At 37.5% G+C, this 22,032-nt stretch overlaps 1 protein-coding gene across 1 annotated transcript; it reads right to left on the reverse strand.

The window, feature by feature from the left end:
- Positions 1–3,211, reverse strand: LOC121795867 (probable serine/threonine-protein kinase WNK9). Its single transcript, XM_042194517.1, has 8 exons — positions 2,783–3,211; positions 2,634–2,680; positions 2,520–2,557; positions 2,175–2,402; positions 1,871–2,091; positions 1,640–1,797; positions 1,112–1,556; positions 1–1,031 (listed from the first exon to the last, which is right to left on the reverse strand). Exons 1-8 carry the CDS (start codon positions 2,853–2,855, stop codon positions 148–150), a joined length of 2,094 nt encoding a protein of 697 aa, XP_042050451.1. The 5' UTR covers positions 2,856–3,211; the 3' UTR covers positions 1–147.
- Between the last annotated feature and the right edge of the window lie 18,821 nt (positions 3,212–22,032).

Here is a 22,032-nt window from a genome sequence, read left to right on the forward strand (position 1 = left end):
TTTAAAACAATGTGAGGACCAATCTTTGCTATATCTGTTATATGAATCAGTTAGTAATGTACATCCACTCACTCAATTCAAATCCAACTGACTTTCACCTCAAGCTATGTGTACCTCTCAAGAGCCTTGTCGAAACAGCCACATGTTCTAGAGCTCGGTGGCATCGACTGGCAGAGAGGTAGCCCTGTGGAGTGAATGTGGGAGCAAACCATTGGCGTAGAAGCTCTTGGCTGTGACCAAATGCACGGGACTACAAGAATTATACGCGGACTCGTAGCTGTAGACCTTTGGATCACTAGTGCTTCTATCAGACTCTGTGAGAGGAAATAGAGTGAACTGCTTCCCGTTGGATGGTGAACAATCGATGTCAAATTCATCTGTTTCTCCGTTAGCAATGCTTGAGAATGATCGTGATCTATCTCTCACAACCCCCAGCTGTTTATGAGTGAGCTCTCTCAGCTGCTTTTTGTACCTGGCCTTGAACCATCTCAGCTCCTGCCTCATCTCATTCTCATAGTTATCGTGTAGAGGTGAATTGCTCGTTGTAGGTGATACTAGCTCGTTGGAGGCCTTTTTATCGACACTTCTTGTGACAGTCTCCTTCTCCTTGGAGGAGTGATCAAATTGATTGCCATTAGATGATGAAGAAGTCACTTCTTGGTTCTCTTGCTGCGCCCATATGTTTGTGTAGTGAGCACCATCAGTCACACGTTGCTCCGACCCTTCAACTTGGTATATGATCTCTTCAAAGCGGCCATGGATTGATCCACATCTGTGCACAGTCTTGCCCAAGTAGTCTGCATCACCCAAAGCACAGTTTTGGCAGACACTACCACTCTTGATAGGGCTCTCGTCTATGTCAAATCCTGGTTTCCATTCAGGAACCAAGGAAGCAATCTCACCATCGATCATTTCCGCTATCTTAGTCACATCTTGGTCCGTTATGTCCAACTCAGCAACCATTTCAGTCGCAACACTCAGTGCTGTGTCGGTTTCAATGTCAAAAGGGAAGTAAATGTTTCGCACTCGACCTGAAGCAAACAACCAATCCAGAATCATTCTCATCATCAATAATGGAATCAAATTCAGAGTGTTTTGAAACTAAACCAACCTTCTTTATCAGCAATTCTGAGTCGAAGAAATATGTCATCATCCTCACTCTTTCTCCCATTGATGGTAATGTCAAGATTTTCCAAATGATCATCGTCTTGACCCGTGAATAAGTTGATCTCAGTTGCTTCATAGTCAACCGAGTTAGAATCCAAGTCATGCTCTTGATCGTAACAGATATAATTTGAGTAGCCATTAAATAAAGAACTCGCTGTGCTATGATGAGCACTGATCAAGAGAGGCTGTCTTAAAAGAGGGCCTAGTTCACCATAGTCTCGTTGATACTGCAATGCCCTCAAATCGTAACCACAACCATCAATTTGAAGGAACGGATCGTTGAGAAGATCCCAAGCAGACATCCTATCAGTTACTGTCGCCAAGCATTTCTCAACAAACCTACGAACCTCAGGATCCTGAACTTTGTACAGGGAATCCGGTTTCTTTCCCTGTAACGAAACAGCTGTGTTAAAACAACATACATTATCTAGGTTTCAAGTTAGCAACAATAAAACTAAAGCTAAATCCTTACCGAGATCACTTTCTTATAAATTTGAGCAGGATGAGTGCATTCACTATAAGGGTATTCAAATGTCACCATTTCCAAAATGCACATTCCAAATGAATAAATATCGACTAATTCGTTGTATTCCTCTTCATAAACCTCCGGAGCCATGAACTCGGGAGTTCCTGACAAAAATCAAGCGAAACCATCAAACAAAATCCTAAGCAAGGGCGAGATTTTCAATCAATTGGAACTCACCAACACAATGCGCAGCATGGGATTTCCTGAGAATTGCAGCGAGGCCAAGATCACCAATCTTGACCTCGCCTTGGTTCCCATTAATGAAAATGTTATCACACTTGAGGTCTCTGTGAATAACAGGAGGATCATGGCTGTGGAGATAGAGAAGCCCTTGCAAAATCTGCCTACACCAGTATTTGATTGCTCTAATATTTGTCCTCTTGTGTTTCAGCCTATACCTAATCCAAATTTCAATAAAGCTTCATGAGAGTTGAAGCAAATTAATGCAATTATTTGTGAACAAACAAACAGACAGACTTACTGTCTGAGGGTGCCAGAAGTGAACATTTCTGTCACAAAATTGATGTTCCTATTTGTAGTATCCACCCAAGAGGTGTAGAATTTCATAATATTGGTGTGTTTTAGAGTTTTGAGAAGATGAATTTCACAGTACAATCTCTCAAGATCATCTGGACTTTGCAGAAAGTCATAAAGTTTCACCTGATTCCAGGCTACTTCAATCCCTTCATACTCATCAAAAGCTCTATAACTGCCAGAAAACATTAAAATTGGGGAAAGAAAAACATATCAAAAATGAAATTAGGGCATTTTGTAAGGATTAAGATGAAATTCTTCAACAACTCAATATAGGATAAAGCAAACATACACTGTCTTAGAAGACCCTTTTCCAAGAATCTCATTATACTGCAATCAGAAAATAAGAAACCAAATAAAAATGAGAAGATAGAAAGACTGAATGAGAAGGAAAGCCATATCATACCCTCCCATATCTTCCAGTTGGATCAATTTCCACAAATTCAGAATCATCTGCATCAAGTCCAACAACACCATTCATTTCCTGCACCTACAATCTGATTTTTCTTTCTAAGAAATGAATAAGGTACTACTACTAATTTCAAAAATGAATACCTAAAATCAATAAATTCAACTGAAGGGAAAAATCGAAACTTCCAAGAAAAAAGGGAATAAATACTATAAGCATGAATTATGTGGAAGAGGAGGCCTAGGAAAACCCATCAAATACCCTTATAAAAAAAAGGAAAAAAAGAGTGTTTTATTAATTCCACAACAACTCATCCCCACAAATCTCAAATCCAGACAAAACGCCTCTCCCTTTTCTAGCTTTCCCTCTCTTTAAAATGCATCAACTTTCTATCTCATCACGAGCTGTAAAAATACAAAAGAAAACACGCACAACACACAGTGATTGACTCTAAGGTTTCCGATCACCTACGACAAATCCTAAAATACACTCATAATAAAATAAAATGATCAACCATCACTTATAAAAATTGTTCATTTTTATAAGATTATTATTTTATTTTGCTGTGACTCTGTTTTAGGATTTATTTTAGAATTTGTCGTAGTTTCACCCACTTTTGGAGGGAGTAGTATTATTTATGTTAAGGGTGTCCACGATCACGCGGACACCCCAATAGTCCCGCCCCAGTTTTTGTCCATAGCCTCAAAATTTTGTTTCCGCCCACTACGGTGGACACTTCTCGTAGCCCCAAATTTTATAATCAATTTTCCTTTTAAAATTTTTTAGTTTTAATCAGGTATAATTAAAATCATCGCAGTGTAAATAATTAGAAAACGAGGTAATTGGGGCCGAATATTTGTTGTATTGCAAACGGGCAAAATTATACGACGAATAATTAAACTAAAATACAACTAAAAAATAAAAATAAAAAATCGACAAAATGTCAACCGCCGCACCGATCGCCGGCCGCTATGGGAGGCGCGGCTATAGCGGCGGCGCACAGGGAAGCAGCCGCGTCCTCGCCCCCGTCGCCTATCCGTCGTCCGCCGCCCATCGCCCCAAATTCGTCGTCCGCCCCGAGCTATGGCCGCGCCTAACCATTGTAGTTGCTCGAAGTCTCAATTGTCATGGCACTAGTATCAGATATTAGTAGACAAATTGGTGGTACTGCAAAACAATTTAATAGAAAAGAAAGTGGATTTCGGGCAATAAAAAGATTACGATGGTTGGAATTTTAATACTTGGAGGAAATTTTAGGAATTTACTAGATTTCATTGTAGGATCGCATAAATGGGATCTGGTTCTGGCTTCTGCGTCACAGCTACACTGCTGCTAATTGTATGGAATTATAATGTATTCCCTCCTTTTCTCCTTCCTCAATCTCATTTAAGATACCTATTTTTCCATTTTAGTTTGTCCCATTTAAGATATTCACTTTCTATATTTATAAATTAATCTGACTCTCCTCATTAAAGTATTAACATACATTTTTCTCTTTACTTACTTCACCTAACAATTCATTCTAAAATTTCGTGCCACTCAAGAATGTAGATTTGAATGGACGAATAAAGTATTTTTTTATTAGATATGACACGTCTTATATATGAAATTAAAATTATGACTAAACCCAAATCTTATGTATATATGTTAAAATTTAGAGTGAATTATAAATCGGATCGGCGTTGAAACCAAAACGCATGTGAGTAAGTATTACAAAGATTTATTAGTAAAAAATAGGTTTGAATTTAAAGTTTTTGAAATTTGATCGGAGACCCAAGTTCTAATCATATTTTTTAAAAATAACTCGAATTTGAGTATGATATGTGTGCATATACAAGAAATTAATCGTATCAAATTGTTTTATGATAGGTCTCCGTCTTCATAATATTTTGTGATTCGAGTATTCAATGATCAAAGTCAAAGATACATAATCGAAATAGAAACAAGATGCATTTTAATTAATATTTTGCCTAAATAAAACTTAGGCGATCAACTAATTAATTAGTAAAAATATAAGTACCTCATTATAAATTATCTAGTCAAACTATTTATGAAAGTGATACTTTGAACAGTGGAAAAAAATATTTCTACAAGTAATTTTGTGCACGCAATTATCAATTAGTCTTATAGACGATAATCAGATAAAATGAAATTTTATTTTGAATGCTGATTTTTTAGCAATAAGAATCTGGTCCAGGTCAGGAATTGTGGTTATTTAATGGGTTCAACTACCCTACAAGAAATTCTTTCAAATAGTATAGTGTATAATAATTTTGGTGGGATTTGCAATTCGAACCACTAATTACACAAAAATCTATTTGTTGTGGGAAAAAATATGATAAAAGCGTTGTACTTTTACGTACAATACACCATCGTCATCTTTTACAACTAATTACTCTCTCGTCTCAATTTAGGAGTGCAATTTAATTAGGTCACGAGTTTTAAGAAATTGTTGGAGTGTGTAATAATTGAAGAAAGGTAGTGGTTGTTGGTGTGTGTAATAATTGAAGTGAGGTAGTGGAAAGTGGAACCATTTTGACTTTTTGTATGTTTATGATTTTGTTTTATTTTTTTATGAAAGTAATGACATTTGAGTGTAAATTTCATCAACAATGAGGTTAAATTTTATGTCCAAATATGGTAAATTATAAATGAAACTCTTAAACTAAGATGGAAGGAAATGGCAAAACAAGACTCTTAAACTGGGATAGAAGGAGTATTTATCATTTATTCTCAAAAGATAATTATCAATACTACTAAGAGCATCCACAGTGGGGCGCCGTAAGGGGCGCCCTAAAGCCCGCCCTATGCACCGCCATGTCAGCATTTTATCCTCCTGCCCTTCCACCTGCAGTGGGACGCCCTAAGCATTTTCTTCTATTTGAATACTTAAATAACTACAAAAATTGGGAAAAACCTTCATTTCATTTATAAAATTAATACATTACAATACGGATTATAAAAAAAATACGCAAACTCAGCGACGGCGGTTACGGGCCCACACTTCTTCAACCATGTCGTTCATGAGCTGCGCATGGTCGTGTTGGTTGCGCATTGAGGCCTGTCTAGATAGAACCTCATTGAAGTCCGTCGGTAATCCTCGAGCGGGGGGCTCGGTCGCCGTGCTGGAGGAGCTAGATGCACTTTCGTCATCGGTCCAATCGGTGATGCTCTCACCTTCATGTTCGACTATCATGTTGTGAGAGATGGAGAAACGTGAGAGATGAGAGAAATGAGAGATGCGAGAAATGTTCGTATGAAAAATAGAATGACAATCGAGGTTTAAATAGACAAATTTTGAATTAAAAAAAAAACAAAACAAAAATTTGTTGCATCGTCCGCGGCGCCCACAGTGGGCGGACGATGCCCTATCGTCCGCGGGCTAAGCGTAGGGCGCGGACGACGCAGCGTCCGTCGTCCGCGGAGCCACAGTGGCGGACGATAGCACGCCCGATGCATCGGGCGCGCTATCGTCCGCCCCACTGTGGATGGCCTAATGGTGGGAAGAGTATTAGGAGTATGTATCATAGCACTAGGAGTATTTTTTATGGGATTTTGCCGCTAATATCACGAATTTTTTAAAAAAATTATTTTTTCTTTTAAATTTTGAGCTTGACATATAATATTATGAACTATAATATAGTAGATAATTAATTTTTTCCACCAACAACAAAATTCGGCTACATTTCATTTATTACTCCTTTACCATTGAAAAATGACAATGACATGATTGCAAAATCGTTAGAAGCGAGATATGAGTATCTATTCCATTTTAATGCTGTTAGATATGTCAAATACAAAGTTCGTGGGAAAAAAACTTTTTAGAAAGTTTCGTAATATTAGGTGTCAATATCTCTTTTTTATAGAGTGTGTCGCTATGGAGGTTACTAACTACACAAATAGGATAATACTACTATAAAGTGTGGCATTTTTGTTCATAAAATGTCATTCCTAGATAAGTTATCTACCCTACCAAACGTGCACTTAGCATTCAACTACACAAATATATACAAAAAAATTAAATTATAATTAATTTTAATTTAAGTTAACAAAAAATTCTCTTAATTTTATTCATTTTTAATGTAAATTAATAAAATTGCTCTCATATTGTTTTCTTCTTACTTTTTTTACGTTCTCCTTGTACCAAGTATATATGTTTCTGACATGCTTAATCAATTAGCATCAAGATATTAGAAAAAAGAAAATTTAAAATGGTAAGCATGCATGAAAAAATTTAATGGTTACGGTCACTTAACTACCCATATAATTTACATTTTTTTTTCGTGAAAAATGACGTATGACAGGGTGATAAAATATGTTTAAGATACATGTATAAAAATGATAATTTCACATAGGTCTGGCGGGACTAGGAGAGGGGAAAGATTTTTAAAAAAGAAAAGAAAAAAAATGAAGGGGTTGGAGGGATATTTAATGCAATAAAAATGAAAAGAAGTTTTGAGAACCACATAACACAATCAACTTGCTCAAATATAGCAAGTGGATCATTCAAAGTTATGATGCTTATATCTCAAAGTCATTGCTTCTATTGATATGTGCTCCAAATTCAAATAAAAACGCAAGTGAAAAGGCAACAATTCAATTTTCTTTTAGAATATGTGCAAATTGTTAGTTAGCATTAATCTATAGCCACAAAATATTGCTAATTAATGTTTTCCTCTTGGTCCTTGTCACACTATTTCATATACCTTTGTGGCATCACTAGTCTTAGGTGTACCAAACTTCTTCCATTTACGCGTATCAATTCATATAAGGAAAACAATTAATCATTTTCTTTACACATACAATTAATTGTCTTGTAGATTGAAATATATACTAGTCATGATATTTATAAATGGAAAGAGCCACATACATTACTTCCAATAATGGTGAAGAAAATTAGGAAGGCACTCATGTTGGAGAAGGAAATCAGATCAATAGACCAATTAGTCCAAAGAGCTAGCCAGACTTCAAACTTAAGTAAATTCATTTGTGCTTTTGTGGTATGTCATAATTATGATTTTGCTATACTCTAAAATCTTGTCTGTAAGTGATTATTTCGAATGAGATGGTTGAAGCAATAAAAAAAATAAACTATAGATTTAAGATTTATTGTATTGAAGTGCTCATTTCAAATGAGATGGAATATTAAATTTGTAAATGATTTGTTTTAAAGTAAATATTAGTCTATCTTATACTCTCTCCGTCCCGAGGTAGTTGAGACGTTTCTTTTTGCACACGTTTTAGAAAAATAAGATTATTAAATAGTTAAAGTGAAAAAAGAGTAAAACAAAAGAGAGAATAATATTTATATTATTATTTCTCTTACATTATATCTCTCCAATTTAACTATTTATTAGTATCATTTTTTTGAAACGATTGAAAAAAATAAATGACTCAACTATCCTGAAAGACATACATGATATATTAAAATAAAAATAATGGAATTAAAGGCAAAAACCTACCTGCAAAATCGATGGAAACCATACATATGACGACAATGTCTCTGATACGAAGCTTATTATTAAAACAAAATTTAAAGCTAAAAATATGCTTGGCTTAGTAATTAAACAAAGCTTGAGCAAATCCCAGGTTAAAAAAAATTAATATAAGAAAGAGGTGGTCCTTCAACGAGCGACATGTGTGTGCGTGAGAGTAGCCATATGGAGTATATAAAGTTATTATATACACAAAAATGGAATATTTATGCACATGCTGACATGCCTGCCTCACACACAACGTCGACGGCAAAGGAGACATTCATTTCATCAATATATAAATACTCCATCCTATTTTATTTATGCAGAATGAAATTTAATAGCACATGATTTTGTAGATACCTTCAAAATGTTATTTACATTTACACGTTTCGTGTTAAATTAACATAAGATAATTAATTAAGATCAGCTTTAAGATAACGATACGCTATCTCACTTTTTTGGGCGGTTAAATAATCTACATTTTTTAACTAATTCGCTTCGGGTCTCAACAGATTGAGATATGAGCTTTGATGGCCTAACATGACCTTATTTTATCTACGAAACAACCAATATAACTCATATATCTTGGCCTTATCTAGACTACCAAACAAGTAATCTCCCCCATCCAATAAGGGCTAGTTAAATCGATGAAACATCACTAGACACTCTTTAACAAGAGGTATTTGGTTTAATTACCTATTGCGTAAGCAAATTTTTTTTATTTCGTGTGGTGTAGTATTTGTCACAATTTATTCTGTAAAATAATTCAGTCTACATATAATGTAATGTCTTAAATAATATAGTACTATTATATAAGTGATGTAACCAGAAATTTAAAGCCGGATGCTAAAAAAAATATGAATTACTATTATTTGGTGCACTTTAAATTGATTCATTCCTTGATTTTTTTTAAATACGGAGCGCAACGTGTTGTTCTATTTTTGTAACTGTAGCTCACTGTTGGTTGAGAAGGAGGGTAATGGGCTTCAAGAGTTTTCCATATGACTTAAATATAGTTCAAGAAAGCCCAGCAAACTATAAGCCCAACAACTATATATACGATAGCCACACGGCCCGGCCCACAGACACAAAGTTCAGGGTCCATATATATGATTCTGATAAAACTAATTCCACAGCCAGCCTAATTGCCTAAACTTTTATGCAACCGCGCACTCCATTTTCATCATGTCAAAACAAGTCAATTAAATCAATTAAAAATCCTCTCTTTTAGGTGAAGGCGAATGAGACGAATTTTCGTGTCTATTTCAGCTTCTTGTATTTTAATTCTATATAAGGATTTGGTATCATGAAATTGAAATTTTAATTCGTTTAGAACTTGAAATTTCATAGAAATGTATATGAAGTATCTAATTCAATCCCAAATCTTTTATTAAGAAAAATTAAATAATTGAAATAAAATTTTATTCTTACTTCAAGTTTGATATGTCAAAAAAATCAACAAAAAAATTGGCATTTAATTTTAATACTCCCTCCGTCCCGCACTACTCGCACGTATTTCCTTTTTGGGCGTCCCACGTTACTTGCACTCTTTCCATTTTTAGTAAAAATTTTCACCTACAGCCGTCATTTTTTACTTTCCTATACACTCATTCCTTAATCTCCGTGCCGAAAAGGAAATGAGCGAGTAGCTCGGGACGGAGGGAGTATAATATTTTTTTATAATTTTTATTTATATGCAATATGTATCACTATATTATTTTTTAATATATTTCGGGGTTGTTTATGCAAATGTATATATATGTTCTGTGTGCAATAATATGTTTGTGTATGTGTATGCAATGTGTGTGTCAAATTTTGGTGTGTATTGTGTTATTGTGTGGGTGCAATTTGTGTATTATGTTTGTTGTATGCGGTATATGCATTGCGTGTGTGCAATGTCCGTATTGTGTGTATTATGTGCGTGCGTGCACTATATGTAGAACTCAAATGATTTAAAATTGGAATTCAATTCCAAATACCAATATTTATATGGTACCAAACAATGAATTTGAAATTGAATGTTTCAATTCGAAATCCACATTCTCAGAGACTACTTAGATGATCTCAGCGACCGTTGAGTTCTCTCTAAATTGTCCTTCTCGATCTAGTGGTTGTAGGGGTTGGCAGCGGAAGCGTGCGTTCTAATGGATCACATAAAATTCTGATCTATTTAGCAGATTATTTAGACAAATTCTATTCGCGTAATTTTCACATGTATCATGCTCATAATTTGAATTTAAACATGCTTTAGCACAAATAATTCCTAAAACATGCTTGCTACGAAGTTAGCCAATTTACCTCGTTGATTCACTGAAGAATCGAAGATGGCTAGCGTCTTCTCCACGTGAAGATCTTGAGTACTAAACCACGGATCTTCTGATTGGTTCCCGGACTGTAATCTGATATCAGTGTTGGCTGATCTCACCAGAATACTAGGATTTAAATAAAGAAGACGGAATTCCCTCACGGAGGAGAGCTGAAAATCGTCCCTCTTCCAGATAGCGAGGGGGACGAAAATTCTATGATGAAAATAATTCTTACATTTTCTGTCTCCTTTATTCTCCTATTTATATTAAGTCACATATTGGGCCCAGTCAGAGATCTATGGAAGAATTTGGATATGACCTCCCCCAATTAGCTTTTTACTAATTAAATTGAACCCACAATTTAATATAAGCTTATATTGGAATATTACGAATAGCCACTACAGAAGTAATATTGCATTGCCCATCCAAATCCGAAATTACAAGTATTCCGGGTTTCCATTTGTTTGTCATTTATTTCCCGTGCTTAAGATAGCAACATCCATTAATTAATTAATTAATGTCTGCTATGGACTTAATTAATTAATTAATATATTATTAACTCCAAGAGTGGACTTAGCAAGAAACGTTTATTTATTATTTATAGAGTAATCAAACTCCAACTAGCTAGGTTCCGAATAATAAAACCTTGTTTCGAGCTCCTCTTGTGGACGTTATCAAACGAGACTCACCTCTCGCACGATTCAATATAATAGCAATCCGAGCACCGCTAGATATTAATCACCACTACCCAATATACCAGGATTGTTGGGTTGTGAAAAACCCGCACCTTTTGGTAAGTCAAAGTAGTGCATGATCAATACCGTATGCTCAATGCTAACGTACATTGATTAAGAATTTAATTATCAAGACATCGTCTTTCAGTAGATAGCATAAAGACTCGTCTTCCTGTTAGATCCAATTCACTGCTATACCACACCAATGTCATCTTATTTCAGTAAGGCTTAGAAATATGCGGACTTGCATTGCAACCTTTCACGATAGGTAGTCTAGGCCTATATAGGTTGTGAAATTCTTATTTTTCTTTGTTCAGAACTGACCGAGTTACCTTAAAGTGGACGACGCCCACAACCGGTCTACTAAAACAAAGACTTAGACTTTGTTACGTTGCTTATACATTTAAATATGCCATAAACATCCATTAAATGTAAAACATAAGAACATTTTAACAAAAATAATCTGTTTCATTCCTTTGGAAAATAACATATAGAGTTTTACAGTATTCAATCACTCGAAAGGTGATTTCTAGTATACAAACTCTAACAATCTCCCACTTATACTCGAAACAGCTTTCGAGTATACAAAATATAGGTGCACACGTCTAATTCTCCCACTTATACTGAAAGCGAGTTGAGGTCTTGAATGAGTCGAACTCCCATCCCTTCAACATGGCGTTCGAACGGTTTCACTGCCAATGCCTTTGTAAAAGGATCTGCCAGGTTGTTCTTTGACACAATCTTGACCACTTGTATGTCTTCTCTCTGCACTATATCTCTAATGATATGATACTTCCTCTCTATGTGTTTGCTCGCTTTGTGAGCTCTTGGTTCTTTCAAGTTTGCCACAGAACCAGAATTGTCACAATAGATGGTGATGCTCTTGGGTAGATTCGTAACCACACCTAAATCCATAAGGAAGTTATTGAACCATACAACCTCTTTTGCAGCCTCCGAAGCGGCCACATACTCGACTTCCATGGTCGAGTCCGCGATGTCTTTCTGCTTCACACTCTTCCAAATTACGGCTCCACCTCCTAAAGTGAACACATATCCAGAAGTAGATTTTCTCGAGTCTTGATCAGATTGAAAATCTGAGTCAGTATATCCCAAAGGACAGAGCTCGGCTGCATTGTAAACTAGATCATAGTCATTAGTCCGTTTAAGGTACTTGAGTATGTTCTTTACGTCAATCCAATGTCCTTGGCTCGGATTCGACTGATATCTTGCCACCATGCCAACAGTAAAGCAAATATCAAGCCTTGTACAAAGCATAACATACATGAGACTTCCAACTGTCGAAGCATATGGAATCCTTCTCATCTCTTCTATCTCAGATGGCGTTTTGGGGCACATCTCTTGAGATAGATGGATGTCATGTCTAAAAGGTAAGAAATCTTTCTTGACATCTTGCATGCTAAAACGACTAAGTACAGTATTGATGTAGGGTTCTTGAGATAAGCACAACATCCTCTTTTCACGATTCCTAAGAACCTTGATCCCGAGGATGTGTCCCGCGTCTCCCATATCCTTCATCTCGAACTGGTTCGACAACCAAGTTCGTACTGATGACAACATCTTTTTATTGTTTCCAATTAGAAGAATGTCATCTACATATAAAACTAAGAACACAACATTCCCCTTTTCAACCTTCTTATAAACGCAGCTTTCATTTGGACACTTTTTGAATCCAAACTTATTCACAGTCTGATCGAAATACTGGTTCCATGATATAGATGCTTGCTTGAGGCCATAAATGGCCTTCTTAAGCTTCCAAACCATGTGTTCCTTGCCCTTGATGGCATATCCTTCTGGTTGTTCCATGTAGATGGTCTCCTCAAGACTCTCATTCAAGAATGCAGTCTTAACGTCCATCTGCCACACATCCCAATCCATGTAAGCTGCTATAGACAATAGTATCCAGATCGATTTGAGCATGGCCACCAGAGAGAAGGTCTCGTCGTAATCGACACCTTCCCTTTGGGTATACCCATTGGCCACTAGTCTTGCCTTAAAGACTTTAACTCGTCCATCGGATCCACTTGCTCCCAATGGTAGTACAGCCTTCGGGTAGGACGGACAAATCGTAAACGTCTTTGTCTATCATAGATTGTAGTTCCGTATCCATTACTTTCACCTATTCGCAATGATCGACATATGCCCGTGCCTCTGCAAAGTTCTAGGGATCTAATACATTTCTGTCCGAGGTGTGATCCATAGATTCCCCCAAACCAATGTATATATCGGGCTCATGGGAAACCCTCCCACTGTGGCGCGACACTACAATACTTGGAGTAGAAGTTGAAATTTCGGGAATTGTTTATACACTAGGTATGAGTTCTTAGTTAATGGAACTTGTGACAGAAGTTAGCTCGTCAAGAGCCACTTCACTGCTGGGTTTATGATTCATTATATAATCTTCCTCTAAGAATGTCGCGTCAGTACTCACAAAGACTTTCTTGTCTCGGAGACTATAGAATTCATAAGCTTTCGATCCTCTAGGGTACCCTATAAACACACATACCTCCGTCCTTGATCCCAGCTTAATTGGATCCTATTCCAATACATGAGTCGGGAAACCCCAAATCTTGAGATGTGCTAGATTAGGCTTGCGCCCAGTCCACAACTCATAAGGAGTAGTAGGTACGGATTTTGACGGTAAGTTGTCTAAAATACGACTTGCAGAAAGAAAGACATGTCCCCAAAATGAAATAGGTAGCCGTGCAAAACTCATCATCGATCGGACCATGTTCAACAAGGTCATATTCCTTCTTTCAGCCACGCCGTTCTGCTGGGGTGTGCCCGGTGCTGTTAGTTGGGTTTCAATTCCCGCCACTGATAAATAGTCCAAAAACTCGACACTGAGGTATTCGCCTCCGCGATCAGATCGCAGGCTTTTGATACTCTTTCCATGATACGTCTCCACATATGCCTTAAACTCTTTGAACTTGTCAAAAGATTCAGACTTGTGGCGCATCAAATAGACATATCCAATTTTCGAGAAGTCATCAATAAAACTGATGATGTATCGAAAACCGCCTCTTGCCTCTGTTGACATTGGTCCACATACAACGGTATGAACGAACTCAAGTACTTCATTGGCCCTATTGCCCTTAGTCTTAAAAGACCTCTTGGTCATCTTGCCTTCTAAGCATGATTCACACTTATGAAAAGGTTCCTTCTCTAGACCTTTAATAAGGTCTTGTTGCACAAGAGAATGGATCCTCCTTTCATTGGCATGACCAAGTCTAAGGTCCCATAAGTATGTTTCATTCATTGAACTTGAAGGTTCTTTTCTTTTCTTTGAAATTTTCGATGTTGCATTTAGTTCTGATTTGCGATTATTAAAATGTTTAGATGTGATTGTGTACAGATTGTTTTCTATGATACCACGACAGATATAAGAACCATCTTTCTTAATAACACAATTGTCATTAAAAGAAATCGAATATCCATCAAAAACCAATTTAGAAACTAAAATTAAATTTCTTCTAAACGAAGGTATCAACAAAACATTCTTCAAAATCAAAAATCTATCACTACTAAAATACAAATAAATGTCTCCCACTGCAACGACCGCCACTTTAGTAGCCTCGCCCAGCTGGACTTCGATCTCACGATCATATAACCATCTTGTCACCTGCAATAAGTCAGGATTAAAACAAATATGATCAGTGGCTCCAGTGTCTATGACCCAAGTATGAGTAGATGTCGAAGTCAAACATGACTCGACCACTAGAGCTTGGTGCCTACCTGTAGCCTTGCCCTTTTTAAGACAATCTGGCTTCCAATGCCCCTTCTCTCCGCACTTGAAACACTTCCCCGAAGGCTTGTTCGTCTTCTTCTTCTTCTTCTTCTTCTTCTTCTTCTTCTTCTTTCCCTTAGCAATCTTAGCCGTAACAGAGTTCGGTGCCCTCTCCTTTCCTACGCCAGGCTTAGAGCCAGAGGATCGGGGCGCCAAACTCAACATGGCTGCCTTAGCCTGAATCATAAGGTCCTCCGCCGACTGAAGTTCAGTCAACAACTCTGCCAAGGTGTAATTCCTTTTGTTCATCTCGAAGTTGAGCTTGAACTGCTGGAAGCTAGGGGGAAGACTCTGAAGGATAATTGTTACTTGGGACTCGGGATCGATCGTCCCTCCCAAAACCTCAATTTGATTGAGGTGGCCCATCATCTCGAGGACATGGTCCCGCACAGACGTGTCTTCCTTCATTGTTTTCGTCATGATACTCCGAAAGGCTTGAGACTTAGCCGTTCGATTCTGAGTACCAAAAAGATTTGTGAGATTTTGCATAATCTCGGTGGTAGTCACCATGGCAGAATGCTGATGCTTGAGTACTGAAGACATAGAAGCCAACATGTAGCACTTAACCATCTCATTCACCTTATGCCACCGTCTATGTGCATCTCTAACTCCTGCCGCGCTGTTAGCTGCCGGCACTGGAGGTCGTGGGGTTGTGAGCACAAAGCTGTACTCTTCCGCTGTGAGAACGATGTCCAAGTTTTTTTTCCATTCTATGTAATTTTGGCCCTCGAGTTTGTTTTCTTTAAGAATTACAGAAAGAGGATTGAATGACCTCTTGACGATTTAGTTTGCACTACAAAACAAAATATTTACTATTTGTCATAAACTTATGTAAGAAGTTTGAGTAGATTAACCATAAAACTTTTCAAAATCTTACAACTGTAAAATTAAAATTTTGTACCTTCCATAAGAGGTCAATACGCATTAAAATTTTACAATTATACTGGTCACAACACCAACGAATAGTCCAGAGATCACATAATGGCATGGCCGCCTAATGTTGCCTATGCAAGACCACCAGATTTAGCATTACAGTATCTTATTTCTACAACACACTCCCATAACAATGTTCATGTACTGCTAATAAAATCAATCTATCTCATAAATATTGTGTGAACTCCCAAATCTCGTACTTTCTTAGGATTATTGTCCCCACATAATGGGTGGCGATAATATTGGAAACCACATTCCAGTTCATACTATTTATATTTGAGAAGTCCGCTCTCATGAACTTACTATTTCGTAGGATTATTGTCCCCACATAATGGGTGGCGATAATATTAGAAATTAGCAACACAAATTGCAGACTAGTCGATGGAGACCATATACAAACATTAAGTTCGTAATTATAGCTTAGATATTTGGGTTATGGTTTTTCTTTAATTATCCTTAGCCTTAAGGCGGATAAAGGCTTAATTAAATTCTGTTGGCATTTAATTGACTGGATAATTAAATCTTTCGTTATCTTTTGGTATCTTACTTTAGGAAATTAATTGTTCTAGAATTTAATTCTTATTCATATCTTCTATAAGATACTTCTAAAATAAACGAATTATTTAAATCTTAATTAGACATGAAAAATTAAATTCAAATTATTTCCATGTTCAAGATTAGGAAGAGAAATTTTTATTATAGTATTATTTAATGTATTCCTATATATCTATCATTTTAGGATTCTAGATATATAAATATTAGGAAACTATTAAATTATTCTTGTCCATATCATCTAGGAATCAAAATAATATTATTTATTTCCATAGATATATTCAATAATTCAAATATTCCTAAAATCTAGGGAAATCTTCCCAAAATATTTTATTTCCATTAATTAATAATATTTTAATGATAACCTTTAATTAATGAATTAAATAATCATTAAAATAATGCATCATCTATATCTCATCGCACGAGGTTTGCACGAACGATGAATACCCGACGAATACATAGCCGGATCACGACGGACACATCGTCTCGGTCAGCCGCGCACAAGTGGTGCGCTAGCTCTCGGCCGCCCGGCTCGTCGGGTGTCGGGGCTCTCGATCAGCAGGTCGCGCAGTAGCGCGCCTACTGTCGGCCGCCTGGCTCGTCGGGTGGAGCGATTGCTCGCCGCCCGTCTCGGTGCCTCGGCCTATAAGACGCGCAACTGTGCGCGTCGGGCTGCGTCGGCTCTTCGGCCAGCGGTTCGCCTAGTGGCACGACCGCTCTCGGCCAGGCGTCGCGTCGCCTCGTCTTGGCATCCCGAGACCCGATGCTCCCACTACCTGAGCCAGCGATGCGCACAAAGGCGCGACGCTCTCGGCCAGGCTGGTTCGGACGGGCGGCTCGTGGTGTCTCAGCGGTTCTCGGACGAACAGCCATGCCGCGCTAGCTGCCGCCTTGTCTAGGTTTCCGGGCGAGAACCGCCTAGGGTTCGCGGTCTCGGTCGGCGGCGCGCACGAGCCCACGCTCGTCTGCGCGTCGTCCCGTGATCGTGAACTTCTTGGCTCCCACTCAATTCGACGATCCTATCACAATCGTGCGTGGTGCAATCCGTCTAGCGTGAGCGCCGATGGATCACACGTCTCGTACGATCGAAAAAGTCTAGTTCTTTGATTCGATAGTTCTTTAGTTCATCATGCATAAAATATAAACAAGAACACCAAGAACATGCTTCGCAATCAAATAATCATGCATACATGAATTTCGCGAAATTTAAATCTAAATAATCAGAGCCAAAGACTAGCTCTGATACCAAATGTAGGGGTTGGCAGTGGAAGCGTGCGTTCTAATGGATCAATTAAAATTCTGATCTATTTAGCAGATTATTTAGACCAATTCTATTCGCGTAATTTTCACATGTATCATGCTCATAACTTGAATTTAAACATGCTTTAGCACAAATAATCCCTAAAACATGCTTGCTACGGAGTTAGCCAATTTACCTCGTTGATTCACTGAAGAATCGAAGATGGCTCGCGTCTTCTCTATGTGAAGATCTTGAGTACTAAACCACGGATCTTCTGACGGGTTCCCGGACTATAATCAGATATCAGTGTTGGCTAATCTCACCAGAATACTCGGACTTAAATAAAGAAGACGAAATTCCCTCACGGAGGAGAGCTGAAAATCGTCCCTCTTCCAGACAGGGAGGGGGACGAAAATTCTATGATGAAAATAATTCTTATCTTTTCTGTCTCATTTATTCTCCTATTTATATTAAGTCACATATTGGGCCCAGTCAGGGATCTATGGAAGAATTTGGATATGGCCTCCTCCAATTAGCTTTTTACTAATTAAATTGAACCCACAATTTAATATAAGCTTATTTTAGAATATTACGAGCAGCCACTACAAAAGTAATATTGCACGGCCCATCCAAATCCGAAATTACAAGTATTCTGGGTTTCCATTTGTTTGTCATTTATTTCCCGTACTTAAGATAAAACATCCATTAATTAATTAATGTTTGCTATGGACTTAATTAATTAATATATTATTAACTCCAAGAGTGGACTTAGCAAGAAACGCTTATTTATTATTTATAGAGTAATCAAACTCCAACTAGCTAGGTTCTGAATAATAAAACCTTGTTTTGAACTCCTCTTGTGGACGTTATCAGACGAGACTCACCTTGCGCACGATTCAATATAATAGCAATCCTAGCACCACTAGATATTAATCACCATTACCCAATATACCAGGATTCTTGGGTTGCGAAAAACTCGCACCTTTTGGTAAGTCAAAGTAGTGCATAATCAATACCGTATACTCAATGCTAACGTACATTGATTAAGAGATTAATTATCAAGACCTTGTCTTTCAGTAGATAGCATAAAGACTCGTCTTGCTGTTAGATCCAATTCAGTGCTATACCACACCAATGTCTTCTTATTTCAGTAAGGCTTAGAAATACGCGGACTGACATTGCAACCTTTCACGATAGGTAGTCTAGGCCTATCTATGTTGTGAAATTCTTATTTTTTTTGTTCAGAACTAACCGTGTTACCTTAAAGTGGACAACGCCCACAACCGGTCTTCTAAAACAAAGACATAGACTTTGTTACGTTGTTTATACATTTAAATATGCAATAAACATCCATTAAATGTAAAACATAACAATATTATGACAAAAATAATTTGTTTCATTCCTTTGGAAAATAACATATAGAGTTTTACAGTCTTCAATCACTCGAAAGGTGATTTCTAGTATACAAACTCTAACAGTGGTACACTGATTTAATCTCAGCGGTCCGTTGTGGTCCTTTTGTTCTTGGGCGGTGTTAAGAGACTCCCTCTCCTAACAAAGATTCCTTGACGAATCACGTACGAAAGCCCTAAGAGAAGAGTCGGCGGCTAACACACGGCTGGCGCGAACATCTTCTTCGTCGACAACGAAAGTTGGGTTTGAGTTGTATTATGCAAGTAATTGGGAAAATAATTCTTCATTAATTGAATTGCGGAATTAATGAAACAACCTATTTATAATAACTAGGACACTAGGGTTGGTTCGACCTAATCCTAAACATCGGAAAAGAACCAACAAAGAAAACTCGACGGAGCTTATAATACGCTCTACTCCAATAAGTTCAATAAATAAAACAAAACAAAAATAATACTTAATTAAATTAAACTAACTAAAGATGACGTCCCTTAGACTGAGGCGCCTGCTTGGTGACGAAGCCCTGATAGCGATCCGGCTGCGCGAGTTGCTTGTTGGTTATTTTAGTGTAATTGGATTAATTTGATTGATCAATATTATCATAATGAGACATCATATAAGTTTGGAAGTGCAGAGTGCACGCTTGTTTGAATTCATTATGATTAGACAGGGGTTCGGGGGAAGCGCCCCCGAGTTGCGGGGTCCAAGGGGCGGCAGCCCCTGGCTGGGGTCGAGCTGTGTAGAAAATTCATCCGGAAATATAATTTCTAATAGTCGAAGGACTGATTTGCAATTTTTAAAACTCCTTAAAAAACTGTTAAAACCGGTTAAGAAATGAAGAGACGCAATGCTTCGTGAAGAGACGCGGTGTTTTGTTTCAGGCCTCTTCTTATTGATCTTTTTCGGTTCAAAGTATATAGCAGATTGAACATACGAAACTTCTAAACCTGAATTGTATCTGATCAAATATTGGTAGAACCACCAAATTGATTTGATCTGAAAGTGTTATTCACGCCTTTCTGAATATCCAGTTGTTCACGAATCAGTAAATCTCCCTAACATTGCACAAGTAGTAAGGACTAAAGGCATTAGGACTTAACCATTTGTGCCTTTTCTTCTTTCGTTTCATGAACCCGCCTCATCAAGTAAGACACCCCTAGTTAACCAAGTTGAGCCATATACTCTCTTACCCGTTCTTTTGAAACCAAAACCCACATCCTTATATTTTTACAAACACGTGAGTAAAAGGGGTCAGAGAGGTGAATCAATTTCAAAGGAAATGGGGATGATACAAAATTGAAATAAAAGGGTAGCCGGGTTGAGCAAGTTAGTCAATCAGGTTAATCAAGTCAGACATCAAGTCGAAAAAAAATGTTGGAAAATATATGTCGGGAAAAAGAGTTGAGAAAAGTTTGAGAAAAAAAGGGCAGGAAAAAGTTGTAACCTGACCCAGTAAGTCGAAAGTTAGAGAATAAGCCAAAAAGACTTGACCCAGTGAAATATCTAAAGGCAAAATTAATAATTCCGCCTGAACCATCAAAAGTTTATTCAAAATCTTTGGTCTCTTGACTCATGTGTTTTTCCTTTTATAGTTTATATTTTTAACTTAGAACCCCTAGGACCCTACCATAATACATTACTCCCTTATGCCCCATTACGCCCAAAACAAAGACCTTAAGGAACTATCTTGTGCAGTCCGATTCAAGGTATTAAACTTGTGGCAATACCGAGTGAACAATCCTAACATCTCTGGTGAGAAATGAGTGACTGAGTGAATCCAACAGTTGTTTTAAATTGAGCAATCTTGACAAACTGGCACCTTGATCAAGTATACGCAAAAGATAAGAAACATAAGCTGCTGGCAAATGGATTGACTTCGACCTCGGGTATGATTGTTGGAAGTTTATTCGGTCTAATACATCTATGTGAATATGTGTTTTTGTTTTAAGTATGTTTTCCCTTTTCGTCTTCTTTTACTTTCTTGGAATGAGTAAACCATGCCTGAAATTTGCCTTATCTTTTTCTTTTCTTTTTCTTTATACTTGGGGACAAGTATGTTTTAAGTGTGAGCAGTTTGATAAGGACTATTTCATGCATCGGTTTAGGGGCAAAAAGTAAGCTACTTGATTGGTTTATCGCACAAAAGCAAATGTTAATTGTGCAGGAATGCCGCTTGACCAAGGCAGCAAGCCCAAACTGATCAAGCAAGTACAATAGGCGAAAAAGGCCAAAAATCTGGGAGTTGATTAAGGGGAGTAATCAAGCAGTTAAGGAGAGGACCACTGGCTTCCAGAAGAAGGACACGTGAGGCTAATGAGCTAGATGGTGCGCATCATTCTGTTAGCAAGGACGACGTTCTAGAAGAGGGCACATGCTGATACATGAGACGCAAGGACGGAGCTGAGTCATGAATCTGTTATTGAAAAGCGATGTCATTCTAGAAGGAAGGCACGTAGCAATCGATGAGTTGCTCGATCACAGCGTGAGCGAATATCCTCTACCAAGATCGTTATCCAGCTGGAGATTGTGCGAAGTGCCTATAAATAGAGGATGTGCCACCATAATAAAGGAGATCGCTCCTTTACGTTTTATTTTACGTTTTAGTTTAGTTTCCCAGTTCGAGAGATAGTTTAGATAGAGAAATGTTTAGTTAGAAAGGGCGACCGAAGGAGCTCTACATAATTCTCGATATCTGTCGGCGTTATCTCAAGTTTCCCGCCGAGGACCTCTCGGTTCTTACTTGCTTTATTCTCCGAAGAGTTAGCTTAGTTTAAATCTCGCATTGTAGCTAAAGTTTTGATCTTTTTACATTCCGCATGTTCGTTGTACTATTCTGAGTTCTTAGTATAAAATCGAGTTGTTTTATTTTCGTTCTCGTGTTTACTATTTTGAAGTTCATTTTAGCTTTTAATCTTTGACCAAGTGTGTAATCATGT

The sequence above is a fragment of the Salvia splendens genome, chromosome 3, assembly GCF_004379255.2.
Source record: "Salvia splendens isolate huo1 chromosome 3, SspV2, whole genome shotgun sequence".
Classification (NCBI taxonomy): domain Eukaryota; kingdom Viridiplantae; phylum Streptophyta; class Magnoliopsida; order Lamiales; family Lamiaceae; genus Salvia; species Salvia splendens.